General features: G+C 39.6%; 1 protein-coding gene across 1 annotated transcript in view; it reads right to left on the bottom strand.

The window, feature by feature from the left end:
* The window catches only part of niban2b (niban apoptosis regulator 2b), a 63,073-nt gene that overhangs the window by 34,357 nt on the left and 6,227 nt on the right, over nt 1–22,489 (bottom strand). The window contains exons 2-5 of the mRNA XM_078250325.1: nt 12,220–12,350; nt 4,875–5,003; nt 2,451–2,556; nt 819–986 (exon numbers count right to left, since the gene is read on the bottom strand). Of these exons, the coding sequence (XP_078106451.1) occupies nt 819–986; nt 2,451–2,556; nt 4,875–5,003; nt 12,220–12,350 (534 nt within the window). The remainder of the gene's footprint in view (nt 1–818; nt 987–2,450; nt 2,557–4,874; nt 5,004–12,219; nt 12,351–22,489) is intronic.

The raw sequence follows: 22,489 nt of genomic DNA, 5'->3' as shown, positions 1-22,489 counted from the left end.
TGTCTATGTCCGTTTCCACCCTACAATATGCAAGCGCAGGTCTGGCGAATAAACTTCAGCACCTGTCAGTTAATGAACCTTCTGCTAAAGTAAACAGCAGAGGTGAAGTTATAACAAAGTGACAGTTTCCTCCTGGGACCTCTTGCACAATGCTCATCTGAGCTGAGCGTCATGGCAACCAGGTAAATATGTCATGGCATGATGCCTTGATGTATTTACTTTTATTTCCACTTTCAGTACTGTGGATAAAGTAGGCTACTGGGATTAAGTTGCTCCATATTTCAGAAAAAGCTAACACAACATCAAGAAATTATGCACTGAATGGGTGAGTCTATGCAGTGTTTCGATACCACGTAGTGTAATTTAGTCCCAAAACATTCTACTAATTAGTTTAGGTTCTTTTTCCATTATGACTGACTTGTCAAACTAGATAATAAAACAAAGTCCTATTGAATTCATTCTCTATATGTATTTGTTCATGTTTTACAAAGGGTTTAACCTGAGCCAGGCCATACAACGATGATAGCAATCATATCACATCCATACAGAGTTAGTAGTATACAGCAGTTAAAAAACGATAATATATACTTTTTTTTCCCTTAACGGACTGGTAGTAGATGTTAATATAAGGTCGATAAGTTCAGGTATCGGAATTGAAACATCCTAAGTACATGTATAATTACCTAAATTAGAACATAGTCTAATGACTCCTAGTCATATAATATGTTGAGAGAATGGTGTTTAGTCATGTTTTCAGTGCATTTATAAGCATGTGAGTATGCAGGAATTTTTGGAGGGCATTAGTTGACAGGACTCACCATCATTAGCGTGTCTGACACAGTCCTGGAGGACAGCAAGCCACTTCTGCTGCTCTTTCTCCGTCACCACACAGAAGTAGTAGTGGCGGGCGTAAGGGTGCCAAAGGATCAGAGGGAACTGGGTGGCACACTTAAGTAAAGGGGAACTTCCCACCTTAGCTTTTATACCTGGAAAAATGTACACAACATAAACACACTGAGCAATTAGTTTAAACTCTCTGCATGTCTGAGAAATGCAACATATTATAGTTCCTATGATAAATGCATGCATTTGAAAATGTTTATGTAGTCTTCAGCAGATCAAGCATTACTACTTAATGTTCTGCAGTCAAGCATTAATCAAATAAAATAATTGTTAATTTCTTACACTGCACTGTAGCTTTTATTCTTATATTCTTTAACTGTTTTTTTTACTGCTCTTTAATGTTTTATGTAAAGCAATTTGAATTGCCTTGTTGCTAAAATGTGCTATATAAATAAAGCTGCCCTTGCCTAAATAGTCAAGATCCAATCCTTTCCGACAAACCAAACACAATACGTCATGCTAAATTGTATTCTATGTTTATAAAATGATGCACAAGATATCTTCAATTTTCCAGGACATTTCTGAGAGTCCGCTACAATATGAAAGTTGGGTGAGGTTGTGACGGAGGCAGTCAAAAAGGCCTCTGATGTTTGCTGTAGCCACGCTAGCTAGGCTGCTTACAGAGTTTCTGCAGGTTTCACTTTATGAATTAAATTTAAGACCTTTATCACAACATCAACTAAGCCCTAAATTCAGTTTTTTCAACTTGCACTTCCCCATAGCTCAAGAATAAAATCCGTTTTATGTCTGTGGTACAATCCGAAAGAGACTCGCACCAATAACACGAAAGCTGATTGGCTGCAATATAAGTTACATGTTGGTCTCATTTATAGTCATAATACAGCAAAATTATATTTGGACTAGCAAAAGAAAGAACTATAATTCCACAGAATTTAAAAAATGAGCATAATGAGGTAGGAAAATTAAGAAATTTAAAATTATTTAAGACCTAGAACACAATACTTACTGTAAGCAATTTTAAGGCCTATAATTTTGATTTTGAAATTGTATATAAGGATTGTGACTTTTTAAGACCCCGCGGAAACCCTGTGCTTGTAATGTGAACGTAATTTGTGAACAAGCACAGAACTACCAACAACAAAGGGAAAAATGCAGTAAGGTTCATTGATTGTCAACATGCTATGCTCCTTTAACGATTCACCTTTATTTTTTTTTTTTTACAAAGCACCAAGTTATCGCTGATCTGAATGTTATAAATTAAGTAAACCTTACCAATGTAAGAACAAAGATTATGAAAGTAATGAGGCTAAATAGAGTGGCAGCAATCGTCTCCCTGGTGCCCCAATGTTTGAACAAAGAAAAAAACGGCACAAAAGCCATTTGGATGACCCTATGGTAGATTTAACATGATGAAGTGCCCTCTAACCCTGCGTCCTATGGTTGATTAATGATCATTTGAAACTTTTCCATCCTGATAAGGATTAAATAGATAAATACATATAAACAAAGATATAAAAAATTAAAAAAGTATCAGCATAAAATGTTGCAGCTTCAGCGTCTGCTCCCCTCTACCACCTCCTCCTCACCAGGTAGGCTGTTGCTGAACAGATCCAGGTATTGCTCCATAGATGTCAGCACCTTGTAGCCGGCACAGTTGATGGTTCCTTTGGGATGAAGGTGTCTGTCATGGGCCTGGTAGTTAAGACGGGGAGCAGAGTTAACATGTCAGACTGTGTTAATCAAAACAGCATAATCTAAAACACACTGTACAGTAGGGCTGTTGGAACAAATTTCAAAAGTCTAATATATTTCGAATAGTAAAAAAAAAAAATCCATTTTTTATAAAAGTGTTGGTTTTGTGGCCGGGTTGGGTCAGTGGGTAGAGCAGGCGCACATATACTGAGAGGTTTATGCCTCGACGCAGAGGTCCAGAGTTCGAATCTGACCTGTGACGATTTCCTGCATGTCTTCCCCCTCTCTCTCCCCTTTCTCACCTAGCTGTCCTATCAATTAAAAGGCAGAAAAGCCCAAAAAATAATCTTGAAAGTAGTGTTTTTGTGTCTCGCCCTTCTTGCCTTGCCCTACCCGCACGGTAAAACAAAATGCTTTTGTCACATCACGTTTCATGAAAAATAAGTTAGCGGGAGTGAGCACCACAAGGCACTGTGAGATCTTAAGGCACGGAGCTACGATAGATAACGAGTAGTCGAGAGGGAGTGACAGGCTGTGGCTGGGAATCAAAAGAAGGATGCAAAATACTGTTTTAACAGGAGTTTAAAATTGACATCCACCATATCAAAATGCTTAAGTTGTCGTTAATTATTTGGTTCTTATTTCCTAACTGCGTCGCGAGTTATAGGAGCTCAGCTGGGAGCTTCATGTAGACAGCTTACGTTAATGTTAGCTGCCCTTCAGCTGTCAAGCCTGCTTCAACTTTGAATGTTAACTTCTAATAGCTGTATTATCATTAACGTGACAATCTGCAGGAAACAGGTTGCTTATAAACCACTATAAAAGTAGTGACAAGTAGTTAGCATAGTTGGTTATCAATGCTGGTCCATGGTGGCTAATACTATTGTTACTCCGTTTACGCTGACATTTCTGCTTTCTAACATGATGTCATTGTGCTAAGGGACTGTTCGTTATTTATTTAAGGGGCTACCAGAGGTGTTTTGGGATCTTTAGTCAAAATAGACTTGACCCTCCCTTCGCCAGCAATACATTTTTCTATGACCCTCCAAAATAATTTGGAAAAGAGGCATGATCCTCCCCAATAATTTATTGATGCCTTCTGTACTGGTTTGCGCTTGTGTACAGATAGCCACTGTTTTTTTTACAACCACGACATACATGACTTAACCTCTGCTTTCTCATCTTACACATCACACTCCACTGTTATGGTGGCCAGTTCAGTAGATGTAGTCACTAACATTGTTGTGGAAACACAATAAGCATGGAAACTAAATGCACACTTCCTGCATTACTGCATTACTTCAAATACTAAGTTAGTCCTCTAGTAAACTAGTATTCACATGAAATAAAACAATAAAACATTGAGACCAACACATGAACTGGTTGCTATGGACTCGTCACTAGGCTTCCTCAGTCATTGTTTATTTTAGCATATAGGTAAAGCTGCCGAAGCTGAACATTATCCAAAACTCCATTGCTCAGACGAGCGTATTCACTACTATTATCTATGCTAACGTAGTTCCACGGGGATTTGTGCTTTTATTTTTCTAATCTGTACAGAACAACTTGTTTGCCAACTTTCGCTAAGGTCTTAAGAAGTATGATTGTTGATGGTTATTGTTGATTTTGTTTAGATGTGCCAAATTGTAAATATGTAAGTGATTATTGGTCGCACTGTCAAACATCCTAGGCTATAGCCATCTAAAGCCAGAGAAATTAAACATGCTCTGTTTTTTGTTGATGATTAATGCTTTGTTTTTATTGACAGGAATAAATGTTCCATTTTGATTTTTTTGTGAAAATACCTTTTTAAGATAAGGTGTGGTTTACTTCGTAGGCTGTGAACCTGTGTATCTGGGTCACATAACAGTGACATATAACAAAAGATGTATGCTGGGATTCATTTAAAATTTAAAAAAGTACATAAATATATAAAATATAATACATAAATAATAATAAATTGTTCAGCAAAATTTGCAATTGTTACAGGACTACGATGTGTGCTCGTTGCTGAAAAATGTATGTAAACAAAGCGGTGTGCCAGAAATGCAATGTGCCATGATGTAGGTGCCCTTTCAAGGCTAATGGTGGAAATCCCTCTAGTGGACAGAACGTAATGTACAAAAACCACATGCTGATAGTGGCATTGGCAATGCATAAGCCTGAGTAGTGAAGTAAAGTATTAATAATAGGCTGAATTTGAGCATTATATATTTTAATATCATTTTAATATTTAAAAAAAGATAAAATGAAATTGAATGATATTATACAGAAAGATTGACAGCTCTACTCTACAGACTGTAGTCTTTCCCCCTTACCGCTTTGCTGTCGTAATAGCTGATGTTATAGGAGTCTGGAACGAAGAGGAAGCGGTTCCTCCATTTCTTGTTCTCCTCCAGATACTGAAAGAGCGAGCCAGAGAAGATGGCTTTGTTCTCCAGAGGAATCTGCAAAAAGACGACACATTTCAACACAAATCTTATACACTACAAAAGGCAAAAACATACATTTTCATGGCAGTACACTGCACAGGCAGGAGAAATGTAAAGCTTTTTTATTGCTAGAGAAGCAGGTAAAAAGCTAGTGGTTTTATAAAAACACAATCCCCAAACATCCAACTCGCATTGTTTTCCTTGGAAACTTCGTTATTTTTCAACCTGGACAGCTATTTTCTCATGTCTATGTGCCTTAGTGACTAATGGGGACAACCATTTTTTTAAATTGGTCCAGTATTGAGCGAGAGCCCAGTAGCCAGCAGCTGTGAAACGGGCTGCAATGTAATCCTATGATGCAATTACACACCGTCAATGTACGTCCACTAAAAGGGCTTGTTTTTAACCACTGACAGGTTATACATATAATCTTTACACTGTACATAGTTTCATGTAGATACAAACCCTATGCTCTACCCTATGCCATAGCCTGACATGCACCTCCCCAGAAATGTAACTCCACGTCGGGGTGACGCAGACCACAACAACGGTGATTGGTCTGCCTGGCTGGCCTTGGTAGCGTGGCATTTTCCCCTACTCATTATTTCCGGGTTCTCCTCCGTGAATAACATGAAGTCAAGGAGAGGGTCAACGGTCCAATATGTAATATATTTACTGTAATAAATCCAAAAATGACCCCAATGCGTCATCAGATATTAAGGAAACATGCTAAGTTGAATTTAGGGCTGAAACGATTCCTCGAATAATTCGATTACAAATAATCCTCGAAGCAATCCTACAAATTAAGCTTCGTTAAATCAATGTAATTAAGGTTGTACGGCTCACTGGGTTTCCGCACGGAGGATTATTACTAGCGCACAACAGGTTGACGCTTCTGTAGACACAAGACTGACGGCCCAGATTACAAATGAAGGAAGACGAAAATAGCGAGGGTCCAAGAGAAGAGACAGGCGAGAGAAAACGACAGAAAGTTTGGGATCATTTTAAGCTGCAAACATGCTACTACATCATCTTTGTAGAAAATATCCAGTCTACTCATCCATTCCACGGAGCGAACCCGACACAAGTTAGCTAACTAATGTCTGCTGCTCTCGTCCACCGCGCTGTTTTACACAACTAGCCTACAGCATGCTACTCTGCAAATAGCGATGTTTTACCAACAAGCTAAAACGAAAGCTGTCGGTTTGTAGTCTAACTGTTTATTAGTTTGCTACTAATCTTTGGAAACTTAGCTGCTGCCGGAGACAAACCGGCTCCTCCCCCCAGCATGGCCACTTAATATGCACGTGAATGACGTCATTATGCCGGTGATGTCTGCATTCTTTATTCTTTTTCCTCACTGTGTATTAGGCTTCTGAAAATGTGTCCCCCGTAGTTAAATAGCCCTGCTGTAAGGTTCGTACTATCACATTTACCCTCTGGTTAGTGAACAGCTCTTTTGCATATCCAGTGCAAAGAGCCAGTGGCAAGAAGGGGAAAGGGGTTGAAATTTTTTTTTTAACTTTTGGTCCACCAAAAATGTACTTTTTTTAAGGGCCTTTTTTTGGCAATAAGCTTTTTCTAAAAAAGGAAACAGGTTTCCTTTTTTTTAAGTAAACAGCAATAACAAATATTTACTATTGCTGTTTACTAAGTATTTCTTATCCGATTACTCGATTAATCGATGGAATAATCTGTAGAACACTCGATTACTAAAATAATTGATAGCTGCAGCTCTAGTTGAATTGAACAATGCTAATGCCAGTATTTTCTCCTTTTGAAATTTCCGTTCCGTGATGGAATTACGGTTTGTGTTTTGGCCTGTGTGTTGTTATCAAATGCCCAGTTTAACAGCCAGGACGGGTTGCCGGATATACCTGTAAAAACATAAACCCAGCGCGCTACAGCTGTAACGTTAGTACAGCCATGAAAGCAGCAAACAAACGATCAACGGAGATAGATTCTACCAGACCTAAAAAAAAAACGGCATGTTTGACCAGAGATGTTACAAAACCCGGGTAAATATTGGAGATGTATTTGAAAGATGGAGACAGCTTAGAGTCCAAAAAGACGCAGAGTTGTCTAATTTCATGCTAACTGCTAACATTACTGGAGGACCAGGCAGGCGGGCCACGGCTGTTTACAACATGTAGCCTGTTCAGCGGCCGTAGCCGACAATGGTGAGCCAAGAGAGGGGGGCTGTAAATCGGAAAGAGAGGACCATGAGTTTGCAGTGTGTTTAGCGATTGTTGCCGTAATTCTAAGCCAATAAAGTGTGTTCAGTCGGGTGGAGAGGACGGCAAGGTAGGCTAGTGTTATTTATAGCGGTTCTCACTGTAATTCTAAGCCTAGGAAGTGTGTCTGTCCGTCAGGTGTCTGCCTGTCAGTTGACTAAAGAGCTCCGCAAGAGCACGGGCTTTTATGTCAATATAGCCAGTATCTAACATTAGCTACTCCGCTGTGCTGTGAAGTAGTGTCTGGCTATGTGAGACAAGCGTCTAGCAACATTGTTGTGGCTGCTGTGGTCTCAGCCTGGCAACCAAGTCTGGGGAGGAGGGGGCGGGGGAGACGACTCTCTCCAGTATTTTGAATTTGTACTGCAGTAACTATTTTAAACACTAGCTGTCAGTATTACATATTGCACCTTTAACTTTTCCTGCTGCAGCTTTAAAGGGTAACTACCGTTTTTTTCAACCTGGACTACTATAAATCAGCTTTAAATGATCGGTTAACAATGGTCGACTATTGGTCAATAGCGTCACAATACTTTTTTTTGTTAAATCAATTTTTTTTATAAATATATATTTATAAATAAAGAACAGACAAACACATTGAACAAGAACAAATAAACGGAACTCACACCTTGCCTAGTCACTCTCCTCTATTTCTTGTGGTGCTGAGGTCATTAGGTCTGATATTTGTGCTGCTGTGTTTTTCCATAGGTCGATAGTCGATGATTTGGCTTTGTTAATCCTTGCTGTAGAGAGTTCAAGCATAACTATGTCTAGAAAATACGCCAACCACTGTTTTATACAAAGCGAATGGGGGAGTCATTTTCTTGGTTGCAGTTGAGCCGGCTAGCCCAATTTTCTCTCAAGCAGGTGTAATTTAGAGTCATCATTAAGTAACAAAACAATCAGGTCAGTAGGAAGCCGACGTCCTTATCATATAAGATAGTATTGATGTTGTTTTATTCCCGAACTCATGCACCTGTTCACGCTCCCTGACCATGTGCAGGAAAGTTCCAATTTGTTCAGGTTGACAGAACGTGCAATAGGGAGTGGGAATGACTTCAGAGACGTATCTCTTCTGAGGAGTCAAATATGTCCTATGACCAAGGTTATTATAGTTTAGCATTTTTCATTAGTTTTTATTTCGTTTTGACTTTTTGTTTTCAAATTCAGTTTAGTTTTAATTAGTTTTTAAAGCGGGTTTGCTAGTTTAGTATATTTTGAAAATGCTTAGTTTTAGTTTAGTTTTTATTAGGGCTGTCAAACGATTACATTTTCTTAATCACAATTAATCGTTGAATTTCTATAGTTAATCGCGATTAATCGCATGTTTTATCACATGATTAAAACTCTATTATTTTGCATTTCAGAACTGTTTTTAAGTACATTAACAATGGAAAGCCATGCTTACCAATGTATCTTGATTGGGAATCAAACGAATGCAAAGAAAGTTACTTTATGAACTTGATTTTAAGATTTGTATTTGTTTATTATATATTTAATCTAGTCACACATTTGAACAAACCGCTTTGAATGCACCACAAGGCTGTAAATTACCAGTTTCATTGAACGCACCGTCTGTGTTTTTCCGACAACAGCAGCTGCAGATTTTTACATCCCGGTGTCGGAATCCTCTACAGTGAAATACAGTCACACTTTACACCGTTTAGCGTTAGCTGTCAGCATTGTAACCGTGTTTAATCCAGCTACTAGCTAGCGGTAGGCTAACGTTAGCTGCTGTTGAGTATAGTGTTAGCGATGCCTGTAATGTCTGTTTCAGAGCATCAGAGAGAAGCGCAGACATATCAGTGGCACCGGAATGAGGCACCGAAATGTGTTACGAGAAAGTATGGCAAAATAGTAGCCTGTTAGGCACGACGCAAAGCCGAGTGAAGTGAAAATAAATTAATAAATGGCGGCATGCCATTAATACGATTACGTATTATGCTCGGCCCTTAATCGCATCGCGATTAACACGTTAATGCTGACAGCCCTAGTTTTTATTAGTGCTGTCAAACGATTAAAATATTTAAATCGAGATTAATCGCATTAATGTCATAGTTAACTCGCAATTAATCACACATTTTTATCTATTCTAAATGTCCATAGATTTCTTTTTGTCCAATTATTTTTTCTCATTTTAATGCTCTTATCAACATGGAAAAGTGCATCGGCTTGCTTTGTGCTTTTGTTGCCTGGCTTTGACGAGGGGGCGGAGAATTGGCATCAGCTGTGTGCTTGGCCATCAAGTGGTATTTCATACTGGATGTGCTGCGATGATAGCTCAGTTCACAACGACAAAACACACAGATCACTTTGGTCTTGTCAATGGAACCATTTGGCAACTTTTTAAAAGTAAACTTTCCATTCAGAATCTTATTGGCATCCATTTCGGCATCTCTAGATCTCTAGATCCGGTGTGGTGTTGTAGTTTTTCTAACGTTACTAGATGTTGCAACATCATGTGAAAAAAACTACAAAGTTTGCTATGCCAAAAAGAACGTTAATCTCGCGATAAAAAAAATTGACGCCGTTAAAATGGGTTTGCGTTAACGCCGTTAATAATGCGTTTAACTGACAGCACTAGTTTTTATTCGTTTTAGTCTTTTTTTGTAATATGGGTTATTTGTCGGGGGATTCAAAAAGGTCAGAAAAAGTATGAGTGTAATAATAACAAAAACATCATACAATTTTAGAAATATGTTTACAATGTATTCAACAATAACACCAGTACATAAAATGTAGCCTACATATGGTCATAAATATGTAGTCTACACAAGACGCCGCAGTAAGTGCAAAATGTGTAAGTGCAAAATGTGTAAGTGCAAAATGTGTAAGTGACGTGTTCCAGGAAAAAAACCTAAATAGCCAACAGACTAAAGAAGACATACATGAACAGGTGCTTTGAACTTTGGTTCAAGTAAAGTGGCGAACTTTTTGAAGTCATCGACTCACACAGTTGTGTAGACAGAAGCGTTTTTATCTTTGTAAAACTTAAAAACGGGGACACTGCCCCAAGGGCATCACAAGACCTAGAGCTGCACTGGGGCACAAGCCCCCCTAGGGGGATCCATGGGCATGCTCCCCTGTAAGAACATTTTGTCTATTTTAACATTGAAATGCATCAATCTGGTGCACTTTGAAAAGAAATTCAGAGGTTAGACTTGATTATTCTTATTATCTTATTATTCTGTGCTGACAAATAGTTTACATGAGAATACATTATAATTTTGGCCCATTGGCTGAGTCTCTATCTGTCAGAGGGAGAGCAGGAGTGTGGTTGTGAAGAAGTTGGTAATTTCATGGTGCAGATTAACACTTTTGCATGCACTATATCCGTGTCACATTCTCATTAGGGGCTGAGCCCCCCTATAGGTCTGATCCTAGAATCGCCCCTGCTGCTACTTCATACTTGTACTCCACTACACCTCAGAGGGAAATGTTGTATACTGCACTACATTTATCTGACAGCTTTTGCTTTATTGCTTCACGTTGGGCTTGTTTCTGCAACAGCTCATTGAGTATCGGATACAATTAAAACTATTGAGGAAATATTTTCCTTTGCATTCGGCAACGGTGAAACAAGCTACAATGTAAGTTAACAGGACAATTGTCCAGCTTTCATTTACATTCATAAAAATGCTCGTTTTGCCACTGACAGGTTCAGATTAATATTCTAAGTGTCTGACAACATTATGGAAAGGATTTCTAAAGGAGGTCGACCTTTCTGTTAAAGAGTAAGATCATTTTGAAAACATAAAGTCCGTGAAATTGCGTTCGCTAAACCCACCAGACTCCATGTAAATAAACAGTAATATTAGCAGCGTAAAATGGGCATTCTAGAACATCTCTGAGGCTTGCTCTGGCTGTCTTAAGCCTGTGCGTGTAGGGTGCATGACTATTTAATTCCAATTTCGGGTCCGTCAGTCACAGTGAATTCCGGGGACAGCTCCAGCCGGGGACAGGTCACTGAAACCGGGGACCGTCCCCGGTTTGGTCACCCTAGTGTAGACATCCCAGTACCAATCCACATATTACCCACGCTTCCTCCCGCTTTTGGTGTTCCTGCGTATTTAGCTACTAACCAGCAGCTATCGGGTCACCGGTGAAAGCCCTCCTATAGTGTTCTCTGTCATGCTGCCTGGCCCTGTATCCATACATCCATTCCCTGTACCGGGGTTAGCTTCTGTTTCGGGGAAAGGGGGCTTTGCGTTCTCCTCTACCTTGTTAAGGTAAACTAGGTTAGCCTCCTAGCTTGTGTGCGCTTCTCAAATGTACTTTCAAATTTGTGGGATTTTTCCCTGTTATGAATTGTTCACATATTTTACCGTCCTTCCACTGCAAGGCACTTGCTTTTATCTGACAAAGTCATAATCAGAATGGACTGCCACTTTCTTCCGACTTTCGGTACCGCCATGATGCCAGGCGTGGGGCACAGACCTGTTAAATTTGACATGAAATGTTGGAATTTCTGGGTTCCCAGTCGGAAACTATACACGTCTACGGGAAATGTCATGGTTGGAAAGATATACGTTATTTGCTCTGTGAAAGACATCCACAAAAGACAAAAACTAAGGACATTTACTAGATAATTTTATTTTAGTTAGTTTTGCAAACAGACATTATAGTTTTAATTTAGTTATCGTTTTTTTGTAATGCCTCGTTTTTATTTTTATTTCAGTTAACGACAATGTTGTTTCCCACCTAGTTTTCATTATTTCGTTCGTTTTCGTTAACGGTTATAACCTTGCCTATGACATATGTTGAAGTGAATATGCTGGTGATTTGGGTTCTTGGAACAGTGGAAAATGTTGACCCAAACTGTCTTCTAATTAATTTGTTACCCTCAGGGCTCAGCTCTCGCTCCCATTTCCTTGCTATTGGGAGTTCTCCTATGGAGCTTCACAATACTTTAGTGTTCAATGGTTTTTATGTGTCTGAGTTGATGTAGTGAAATCTGTGCTCAGAGTCTTTCAGAGTGGTGGAGGAAGATGTTTTACCTTGCGGTGTAGTAGCTGGGGTTGTGGGCCACCTCCTCCTTCTATGTCAAAACGAACTTTGTTAAAGAGAGCCACAGCATACTGCTTCTCATACAGGCGCCCAAACTCCACCATCACCTCCCTGGTCCGAGCTGAAACACACACACACACACTATTAGGACCATCGGGCACTTTTCAAGAAATGTTCTACATTTGGGTCTTAGGCATTTTTCATATTTACACAATGAATGTGGAGGTGTACATGAAATGTGTAATGCTTATTGTGTTTCAAACAATGAGCATTACAGCTTCAGGGTCTGCCAACATAGCTATACAGTAGGCTTTGTCAACATTTATTTTAAACAACATTTTTTATCAGTGTCAAATATAGTGATTAATAAAACCAAACACACGCATAAATAAAGAAGTTAAAATTAGATAAAATACCCTGGTAAGAAGTATTAATAATGATTTCCCTGATATACAATACAATTAAATTATCAGTGTAGGCTAATTACACTTTATAGGTCTGAGGGGCAGGTCGCCAGGTCATCACTAGTATCATTGTACTATTGTGCTAGTTCAAGTGCTGTGACTTTAGAGCCATTGTTTATTCATTTGGGAATGTTTTAAGGTGAAAGTCAAACGCAAACTTGTCTAAAGAATGGAATTTCCCCCTGGCCTTTTTCTACTTTATCAGTAACTCCATTGCCGTTTGCTTGAGCTTTGGGTGGCCTTCACATATCTAACCTCTTACACAGCACAGTGTAAAAGAAAGAATTGTACTGCAGAACCTTTTTCTGTCCATAGGTAAGTGATCAATTGATTTTCCCTGATCTAGATGAGAGTCCTTTAAAAGGTGGCCTATTATGCTTCATTTCATGTTTATACTTGCATTTTGTGTTTCTACTAGAACATGTTTGTTCTTTAATGTTCATGAATTGTCATACTGCCCATGGATGCTGTATTCACCTTCTGTCTGGGATGCTTTATCGTAGCGCATGTAGCCCCCTGAAAAAGCCCAGTCTGCTCCGATTGGTCAGCGTTTCGGGGATCTGAGCTCACTCTTGCCGTCTCTGTACTGTCCATTGTAGCCTGGGATGACTGTAACGTACTATCGCAGCACTAGGGCTGCACGATATACCAAAAATTTACCTTACATGCGCAATATACACACTGCATACAACTGTGATATTTAGGCTACATGTACAATACGTGTGTGTGTGTGTATGTGTGTGCACACTTGTATGAGCATGCGTTTATTATGGCAGGTTCCTGGCTAACCAGCATGTTTACTAAGTAAACATGCTGGTTTCCTAGCCAACACTTACTGTTAAATTTAAACAACATTGTTCCTCATGCTAGTCTTATAGCCAAAAACTATAAAAGGTAGATGATTGTTTTTGATTTGTTCCTTTCAAATTTTATTATCCCAATTTGGCTGCCAATTACTCTAAATATCACAACTACTTGGCTCCAGAGAAATGGGTAGACAATTGTAATGAGTAGGGCTGAGTACCGAATTCAATACTTTTTAGGCACCGAGCGAATTGCCTCGTAATTTATACCCAATTTCAATACCTAAGAAGTAAATCTCATCAGCGTCAGTCAGCCAATAAGCATGCAGCATGCTTCTACCAAGACCTAATAATGTTTGTGATTGGCTGTGTAACTTTACACGGTGTAAAGACACGGGAAAAACTCTACATTACACAGACGGGGCTCACGTAGTAGGAGCTAGTAGAAACTAATTTATAAAAGTCCCAACAATTCTAGTAATTCCCCTCTTCAGTCACTCTCTAACTCGCTCGACCATATACCATGCTTGCGGGCACTCGTTGAGCCTCAGTCCAAAACTGCCATTTCGACCAGTTGACAGTAACATAGAAATAAAATGAATTATGGATCATATGCGGACTTTACCAGCTGTTAAAACATGCGAAGTCCCTTACAGCTGTACAATATATCCTTTTTTTTATCGTTATCGCGATGGCACAATAAACACATTGCGAAAGGCTGCAACATATTGCAAAAGACACTCAAGAGATTTTTTATTATTTAAAAGAAAATGTCAGTAGAAAACTGCACTTTAAAATGCAACGGTCATTCTTTTTAGTGGTGCCTTTTACATTTAACTCAATGTTCAATTTGTTTAATGAAAGAATGTTGGAAATTATTTCCGTAGGTTTGTTTTAAACAAGCAATTTGTTGTATTTCAGCAGACTGCTGAAAGCAGCAGAATTGAGTACACTTTAATATCTGTTTTATCACAAGTACTATCGCTATTGCGATATTCAACGTGATCTCAAATCGCATATTTTCCTCATATCGTACAGCCCTATTGTCCCTTAGTCATTTTTTCTGGCTGTAGCCAGATGCAGCTTTAAAATTAAAAAAAACATGTTGTTGGAATGGAATTATGCATTTGATTTTTTTTTATTCTGTGTGCATGGGCTATTCACTGTCTGGGGGCTATGTTGGCAGCGAGAACCTAAAGCAGAAAGACATAAAACTGTATACATATTTGTGTATTTATTGCGAGTCATATGGTCATCGCAATATTCAACAATGATATCACATTTTTCTGATATTGTGCAGCCCTAATAGTTAGCATTGCTAGGCCTCTATTCTGTCGCAAACAGCGACCTGTCAATCAAAGGGTAGCCATGCCCTAAAGCATACCCTGCTTTAATGTTTACTCTAAATGAGACCATATCTAATTACAAATCAAGGAATATCTGTGTGTGTGTGTTTCTGTGTGTCTCCTGCATCCGCAGTACAGCAGCTGGGGCGGGGAGTTGCTAGTTTCCTAGACGGCTTATTGCGGTTCTCCAGCTCTGCTACCAACGGAGAGCCTATGAGCCTCTGTACAGCAGCAGGGGGCAGGTTCAAAGAAGCGACTAGCAACCAATCTTCCTGTAGAAGAGAGATGCCAGTGTTGTCCGTAGAGAGCGAAATCTCTCTCTCTCTGCTCTCTGCTCTCTCTCTCTGCTCTCTGCTCTCTAGGTGCTTCTCAGATCGCTTAAATTGCCTCGACTCATCCACTTGCCTCCCTTCTTCGTGTCTTAATCCCACTGAGGAGGCACGGGAGAGACGCAAGGAAATAATCGGAGGAGAGAGGAAACAAGCAAATGTGTTTTAGAGGGATGAGACGTCCTTTCCTCTGAAGCGTCACATGAATACGTTAGCTGTTTGGGCTCCTTGGTGATCCCTCCTCGATGCTTGCTCCTCGGTCCCCGGGGCAGAAATAAGAGCTTTGAGACAGCCTTCACCGAGAAGGGACAGAACAACTTCCGGTTCAGCAGAGGACCGAGGAGTCGAGGAGCTATCAAATAAGTGACATTTGATGCAGCTTCTGTCACTGACTGAGGAGCAGCAGCGAGCCCACAGGTGCATCATGTAGTGGGCCAGCGCCTTGCATGGCAGCGCCGCAGCCATCTGTGTGTATGCGAATGGGTGAATTAGAGGCATTAGAGAGGCTCGGCAGATAATTTAACAAAGTGAGACTTATTTCCAAATACTTTAATGGGGTTTCGCTGTTCCCCAGTCTACCAAGAAAAAAAACTGCATCTAGACTGCTCACATGTACCACCTGGTGGTAGTTGGCGTACACTGCAGCTACTAATGGATACATTATTTCAACCCCCTTTACTACCGCTATGGCACTAATGTTGTAATCACGTGAAATTGAATCAGTAACATCTGTAGAAATGTCTTCTCTCAAGTCCAACTCCATTTCCGCCGTCTTAAGTTGCTAATCGGACCCATCGCGTGGAAGTCTTGGCCCATATTGCCATTATCTGGATAGCCACTGGAACACACACACACACACACACACACACACACACACACACACACACACACACACACACACACACACACACACACACACACCTTCCAGAAGCTAAATCGTCGCCAGACAAGTATAAACAAAAAGCAGCTGTACAAGATCTTTGTCTAAAAACTTGACTAAATATGGCACTATAATGATATAAAATCTAAAACTCAATTATGATCTGATTGTGCACTTAATGCTAGCTTTTGGTATTTTACAAATATGCCACCCGTACTTACAAAATGTAACATTCACACATTTTGAAGCACTGAAACACATAGTGCTGTAGACACATTTCAATCAGTACCAAAAAAAATTATTCAGATTTGATACCAAGCCCCATTCCAGAGAATGTTATCAGTTATCAACACTAAATTCCATCCCAAGAGCGAACTTGGTGAGTACTGGGCTTCTCAAACATGAATGCACATTCAATTAACTCAACCTTTTGGGTGGGAGGAGCTGGAGCACTGCTGGATGAGAGCATCATGGGAGGGGAACCAGAAAACTCAAGGGCTGACTCATTAAATACCCACAGTCGACAGCAACAATGCAATCATCTTAGTCACACAGCACTAAGCTACAAATGATCATGACTACACATGAGAAAGCTTGTGTGAGAGTTTGCAAACACCCCAAACTACCTCCTTCCTGACCTTGCATAAGATACTGCTATAAAAACTTTACTTGTGCAGTTTAAATGTAGACATGTGCCATGCTGCCAGAGTTATCGGCTAAACCTTGAGCTTTAGTTTCATCCATCTGGCAAGACTGACAGCAACTGCTTCAAAGTGGTTACTTTGAAATACAACAGGGTTGATATGCTACTTTTGTAAAAGTCACTCAGCGTAATCACATGACAACCAGACAGCATCAGACAACTGAGGGTAATCAAAGACCTCATTCATTTCCAACAATTGAAGACAGCAGGAGATACACTCAAAGATAATGCTTCCCTTATTTGACTGTCCAAGCTGCATTAGACACGTCAGCAAATTCAATTCAATATTTCCACTGACCATCCACTTTCCGATTTAGCACATCCCTGATTAGGCAGATTTCATGGCCAAAAGAAAAAGAAGTTCCAACAAAGTGCCAGCTCACAACAATGTGAGGATGTGTCGTGATTACTTAGGCATTTCTTCTTAGGTATTTATTTAGGTATTTCAGTGCTAAAAGGGCCTATTCAGAAAGCATGGGGCATGAATGTTTAAACTCCTGTATGTGGCATTCTCTTGATAGTGTGAGGGTGTCTTTATCTACCATTAGTCAAGGACTACTGATGGATTATATATCAAACTGTGGACATACAAATGTAAGGAGAGAAGTAAAGTATGATTACCAGAGAGCATTTTGGAAGCAAACAGCGAATCACCAATTGTTATTAGTTATTACGGTTGTAATAACACGTTATTACATGTTTTGAAAACATGTAGCATGTTAGTATAAGGTCCGCTTGTGGCAGGCCCCTACTAAGGGTCACAAGATAAATCTGGAGGGACACAAGATGATTGCTAGAAGAGGAATGAAGAAAATCAAAGTTCTGATACACATTTTATTTTTAATTTTTGACTTTCTAATCTTTGCTTTTATAAGTGAATAATAGATAACGGCTAATTACCTCTTTGATGAAAAGATTAAAAAAAGCATTTGTAAAGTACCTAATAACTGTCCAATAGTGAAGCAAAAAGTAATATATTTCCCCATTGTAGTGGAGTATAATTATGAAGTATACAGATATACTCAAGTACACATACCTCAAGCTTTTACTTAAGTACAGTGTAGTAAATCTACTTTTACTCTCTACCGCTGTTCATGGGTAATGTAGTATTTAAAGCCTACCACCAAATGGAAATAATTCAAACTGATGGCAATAACAAAACCCTATTAAGTTTTTGAATTATCCAGGATCTGTATTTACAAACATTGGGGATATCACAAAAAAAAAAAACTCTGGGCCACCAACATCTAATTCATAACTCAATACTGGAGTCACTTACCACAGAATTATTTTTCTTCATTAGGTTATAATAAAGTATATGTGAGATTTAGAGGTAAGAACATATCAAGTAGCAGCATGAGCTGCTGCCATGAGTCTAACTGACTCTTTGCTGTGCTGCAGCTGGCTACCAGACTAATTGTCCAGGGGCCTCTACAGTGCTGAGGGCAGCTATCACTTCTAATGATACTACCATGTGGTCTTCCATCACTGTGGTAATCTAATCAAACTTGCCATACACTGCAGCTTGTCACTGACATCAGTTCAACAGCTTCAGTATGTCTTGATCAGAGATCAGAGTTGAGACCAGACCTCTATTTAATAGATGCACAAGAGAGTCCCCCTGCCCCCTCCTCATTTCTCAACAGTGCCTCAACAAAAACATTCCACTGAGATGGACCCACAGGCTGACTCATAAATTTAGACTGTTCTCGTTAGAACTGAAACAAGAGGGGCGGTGGTGCTTGTGTAAAGATCTAGAGCACCAAATTAGTGCAGATTTAGCTAGATTTAAACACTTACTGGGTTAATTAGAGGACGTTTAATTCAAACTTTTCTCTGAAGCAGTTTTTCAGAGTGCACGTTAGTCAACAGGCTTTTTCCTGGCTCAGAAAGGTGGACCACCAGTGCTGATTAGTATGTGATCCAAACTAAAGCTGCAAAGATTAATCTAATCATTGTCAACCATTACATTAATCTACAACTATTTTGATAAATCAAGTCATTTTATATGAAAAAGTAAAAAAAAAAAAAAATTCTGATTCCAGCTCCTTAAATGTGAATATTTTCTAGTTTCCTTACGCTTCTGTGACAGTAAACTGAATATCTTTGAGTTGTGGACAAAACAAGTCATCAGACGCTGTTCTCCCTGACCAGGTGATGGCCCAGAGTGTCAGGCTGAAGTAAAAATTAGGGGTGGGGGGAAAAATAGATAGATATAGCATAGTATCGCGATACTTTCTGTGGCAATACTATATCGATACACAGACGTTATCAATCTTATTATATAAATTGCACATAAGAATTTAACTTTTTGGTACTAGAATAGTAAAATAAATAGCTTTTTCATTCCATAGATGGTGGAGTTGAGTTATCCTTCTGGGGACTGACAGTGTGAAAGATACAAAGTTTTCCTTTGGGGACATAATTTAAAGTTGGGGAAAAAAAAAAAAAGGTAAGTGATAACTTGCAATATATCGCAGAACTTCACAATTATGTTAAAAATGCAATAATATCGTATCATACGTTTTGTAAATATACTATATTAAGGGGCCTATTGTGATTCCCACCCCTATTAAAAATGTACAATGAAATGGGCTAAAGTAACACAGTACAGTTAGTTAGGCCTGCACGATATTGGAAAAAATTGACATTGCGATATTTTTTCCCCTGCGATATATATTGCGATATGAAAAGACACATTTTTACAAGATTACATAAATGGCTCTATTTGGAAATAATAAATCATTCTCGACAACTGCGGTGATTATATATTGCCCAGCCCTAGGTATATGCTTGACCTGTATGCTTGTTTTTTTTCAGTCAGGTGTAAGTAACTCCAGTTTATCAGAGCTACCAGAGCGTTATGATGATAAACCGAAGTCCAGTAAAACTTTGAGGAAATGCCAGGTGCAAAATAAACACTCTAAACGTAGACAGAAATGAACTATATGAATAAGTATTCCTGTAGCCTTAATTATGGAAGTGCAAACTGAAGACACTAGGCTGTTTTTAGCTACTCTACTCTTAGCTACCCTTTCTCTGGGTTTCATTGTGAGGTTACCTCACCAGAAACATTCTGTGGCTCTGTTTGTTAAGGTTTTCCTCATAAGATCATTTCAGACCTGCTCTGTCTCCAACAGAAGTGTGTGTGTGTGTGTGTGTGTGTGTGTGTGTGTGTGTGTGTGTGTGTGTGTGTATTGTGGGGTCCCAGCAGCAAGTATTTCCGCAACTTTAACCTGTTTACAACAAGTCTCTCTGTGAGAATGCCACACCCTGCTGGGCCACAGAGAGTTAGTTTGTTGTCCACCTTACACTCCTTCCAGAGCTTAAAGATTTAACAGAGGCAGGTAAAAACACTCCACATTACGATTTCCCGTTTCCTGGCCCCTCACCCAATGACCAGAGCACTGCTCTGTGCATTTTATGAAATTTGGGTGCCGCAGTTAGATTTTACAAATAACAATCAAGTTGCTCAGAGCAGTGGTTCCCAACCCATGGGTCAGGAACCTCCAAGGGGGTCCCAAAAAAAATCTGAGAGGTCATAAGATGATTAAAAGGAGAAAAAAGAAAGAAGGAAATTCTGTTCTATTCTTTACTCTAATAGTGTTAAATTACTAGTTTCTCTTTATTAGATTTATTTACCCATTTTGTGTATTTGATCATTTGTTAGTGATTATAAGACTTTATGAAAGCTGAATTAATGTAATTCTTTTTGCATATATGTGCATTTGTGTGAGACTGTGAGGGAGTGTATTGGCGTTCAAATGACATACTGCAATAAAAAACAGCTTCTCCATTTGTCTGCTATGTGTACATGCATAGGCCTGACTAGAATACACACGTGCACTCATGCCAGTTTCCAAAGAGGAAATGAGAGGTTAACCAAGCGATCAAGGTCAGATCCACATTACACACCCCCACATCTCCCTCCAAAGCGGACGTCACGCTGGAGGTTTAGAGGGAAGTAGAACACGCTGGTAGCTGGTTACATATGACTCAGCTCAGGGATTCAAGGGAACAGTTATTTTTATCAGCAATCAAAGCAAGGCTTTTCTAACAGTGAGGTGACAACAGATAGGTGTGGCCCATTCATCAGCTGGTCATAGATAATCACCTGAATAAAATGGCACTGAGTGATGAAGCTATCTATGAACATGATTAACTCAACTCTGATGAGGAGTCATGTCCATGACTGGCACAGTGGTTTATTGCCTTCTCAATCCATCAGGAATGAACAAAAAGAGTGAATATGTGAATGTGTGTAGGAACTGCCTTAATGATAAATCCAGGCACTTCCCTTAAAGCCAGCCCAGCACTGGGCTTGTCTTGGCAGCAGAGACTATGTGGCGCTGGCTGTATAGCTCAAGGCCTGGAGGAGGTTTCTAGCCAGCCCCACAGACACACGCTTTTTCATGCATTCCTCAGATTCCACATCTGAAACGTGTGTGTGCCTCACTCTGAACTGACCACTGAAGGCATTAACGAAAAAGACACGCTTGGCCTGTGTTCTAAAACTTTCCCCTCCTACAGTAATCAATACTTCTTAACCAATAGACCATATCCCCTCACAGTAATCAATGCTTCTTAACCAATAGACCATATATTATATACCTAAAATAGAAGTATTTTAAACTAAGTAACTAAAATCAGAGCGGCAGTTGCTGGTTGTATTAACCGCTACAGAGCTCCGGGAGTGGCTACCAGCTGCAGTTGTTTAGCCGCCACTAGGTGACTGCGAGCTGGGTACAGACACTGCCAGATGACGGCCCTGTCAGGGGCTGTGGAAGTCGAGTTAAGCCAGAAAAAGTGAGCATTATGCAGCGCTGAAATTCTGGCACCAAAACGAGTCCGCTGGCGAGTGGCTCTATATTCATGGTAGGCCTGCACGATATTGGAAAAAACTGACATTGCGATTTATTTTTTTTCTCTGAGATATATATTGTGATATAAAAAAAAAGACTAATTTTTACAAGATGACAAGAATAGCCCTATTTAGAAATACTAAAATCATTCTCAACTACTGGGGTGATTTTCTACATAAACTTAGCACAAAAAGTAAGGAAATTTGTGTTTGGTAGATTATTTCTCTGTGGTAACAATACTTTTTGGCAATAAATCTTATACCGTTGGAAAGCCTGTTTAGTTCCCTTTCAAATGGTGCCCCATTTGTCAGGAACATGCATTTTTGGGATGAGCAGCAGCGCTGAGTATGTGGGTTGCGCCCATTAAAAATTTGCCAAATCTTCACTGCCAATGCCAAACAGCTTATTCTGCCATTGACTTGTTTGGTGGATTGGATGATTGAAGTTTGAAGAAACAAGACATATTGGCAATTTAACAATTTATTCATTTCACAAACAGGAGCCTCAGTAGCGTGTGGAAGAACCATACACGGCCACAACAGCCTGGCACCTCCTCCTCATGCTGGCCACACACTGCTGTGCTTATGTGAACCAGTCTTTGGTGAACTATAATGCTTTACAAAAACCAAAACAAGTAAGCACTGTGACCACTCTTCTGAAGTGATTTTGGAGAGGGAAATTAGGAAGAAATACACTGGTTGACTGTGAGCTGTATTCATATAATACTATCAATCCAGGCTAGAGTGAATGATATTAATAATGCATGCATGTTGCTTCCTCTAAATTTCAGATTGTGGTCGACTAGCAGGGCCTGCTTTGGTTGTTTGATAAATTGATCAACATTGATTGTGATTGGTGGTTGGCTGTGCATGC

The sequence above is a fragment of the Sander vitreus genome, chromosome 5 (genome assembly GCF_031162955.1).
Source record: "Sander vitreus isolate 19-12246 chromosome 5, sanVit1, whole genome shotgun sequence".
Lineage (NCBI taxonomy): Eukaryota > Metazoa > Chordata > Actinopteri > Perciformes > Percidae > Sander > Sander vitreus.
This window is presented reverse-complemented; position numbering and strand designations above follow the sequence as displayed.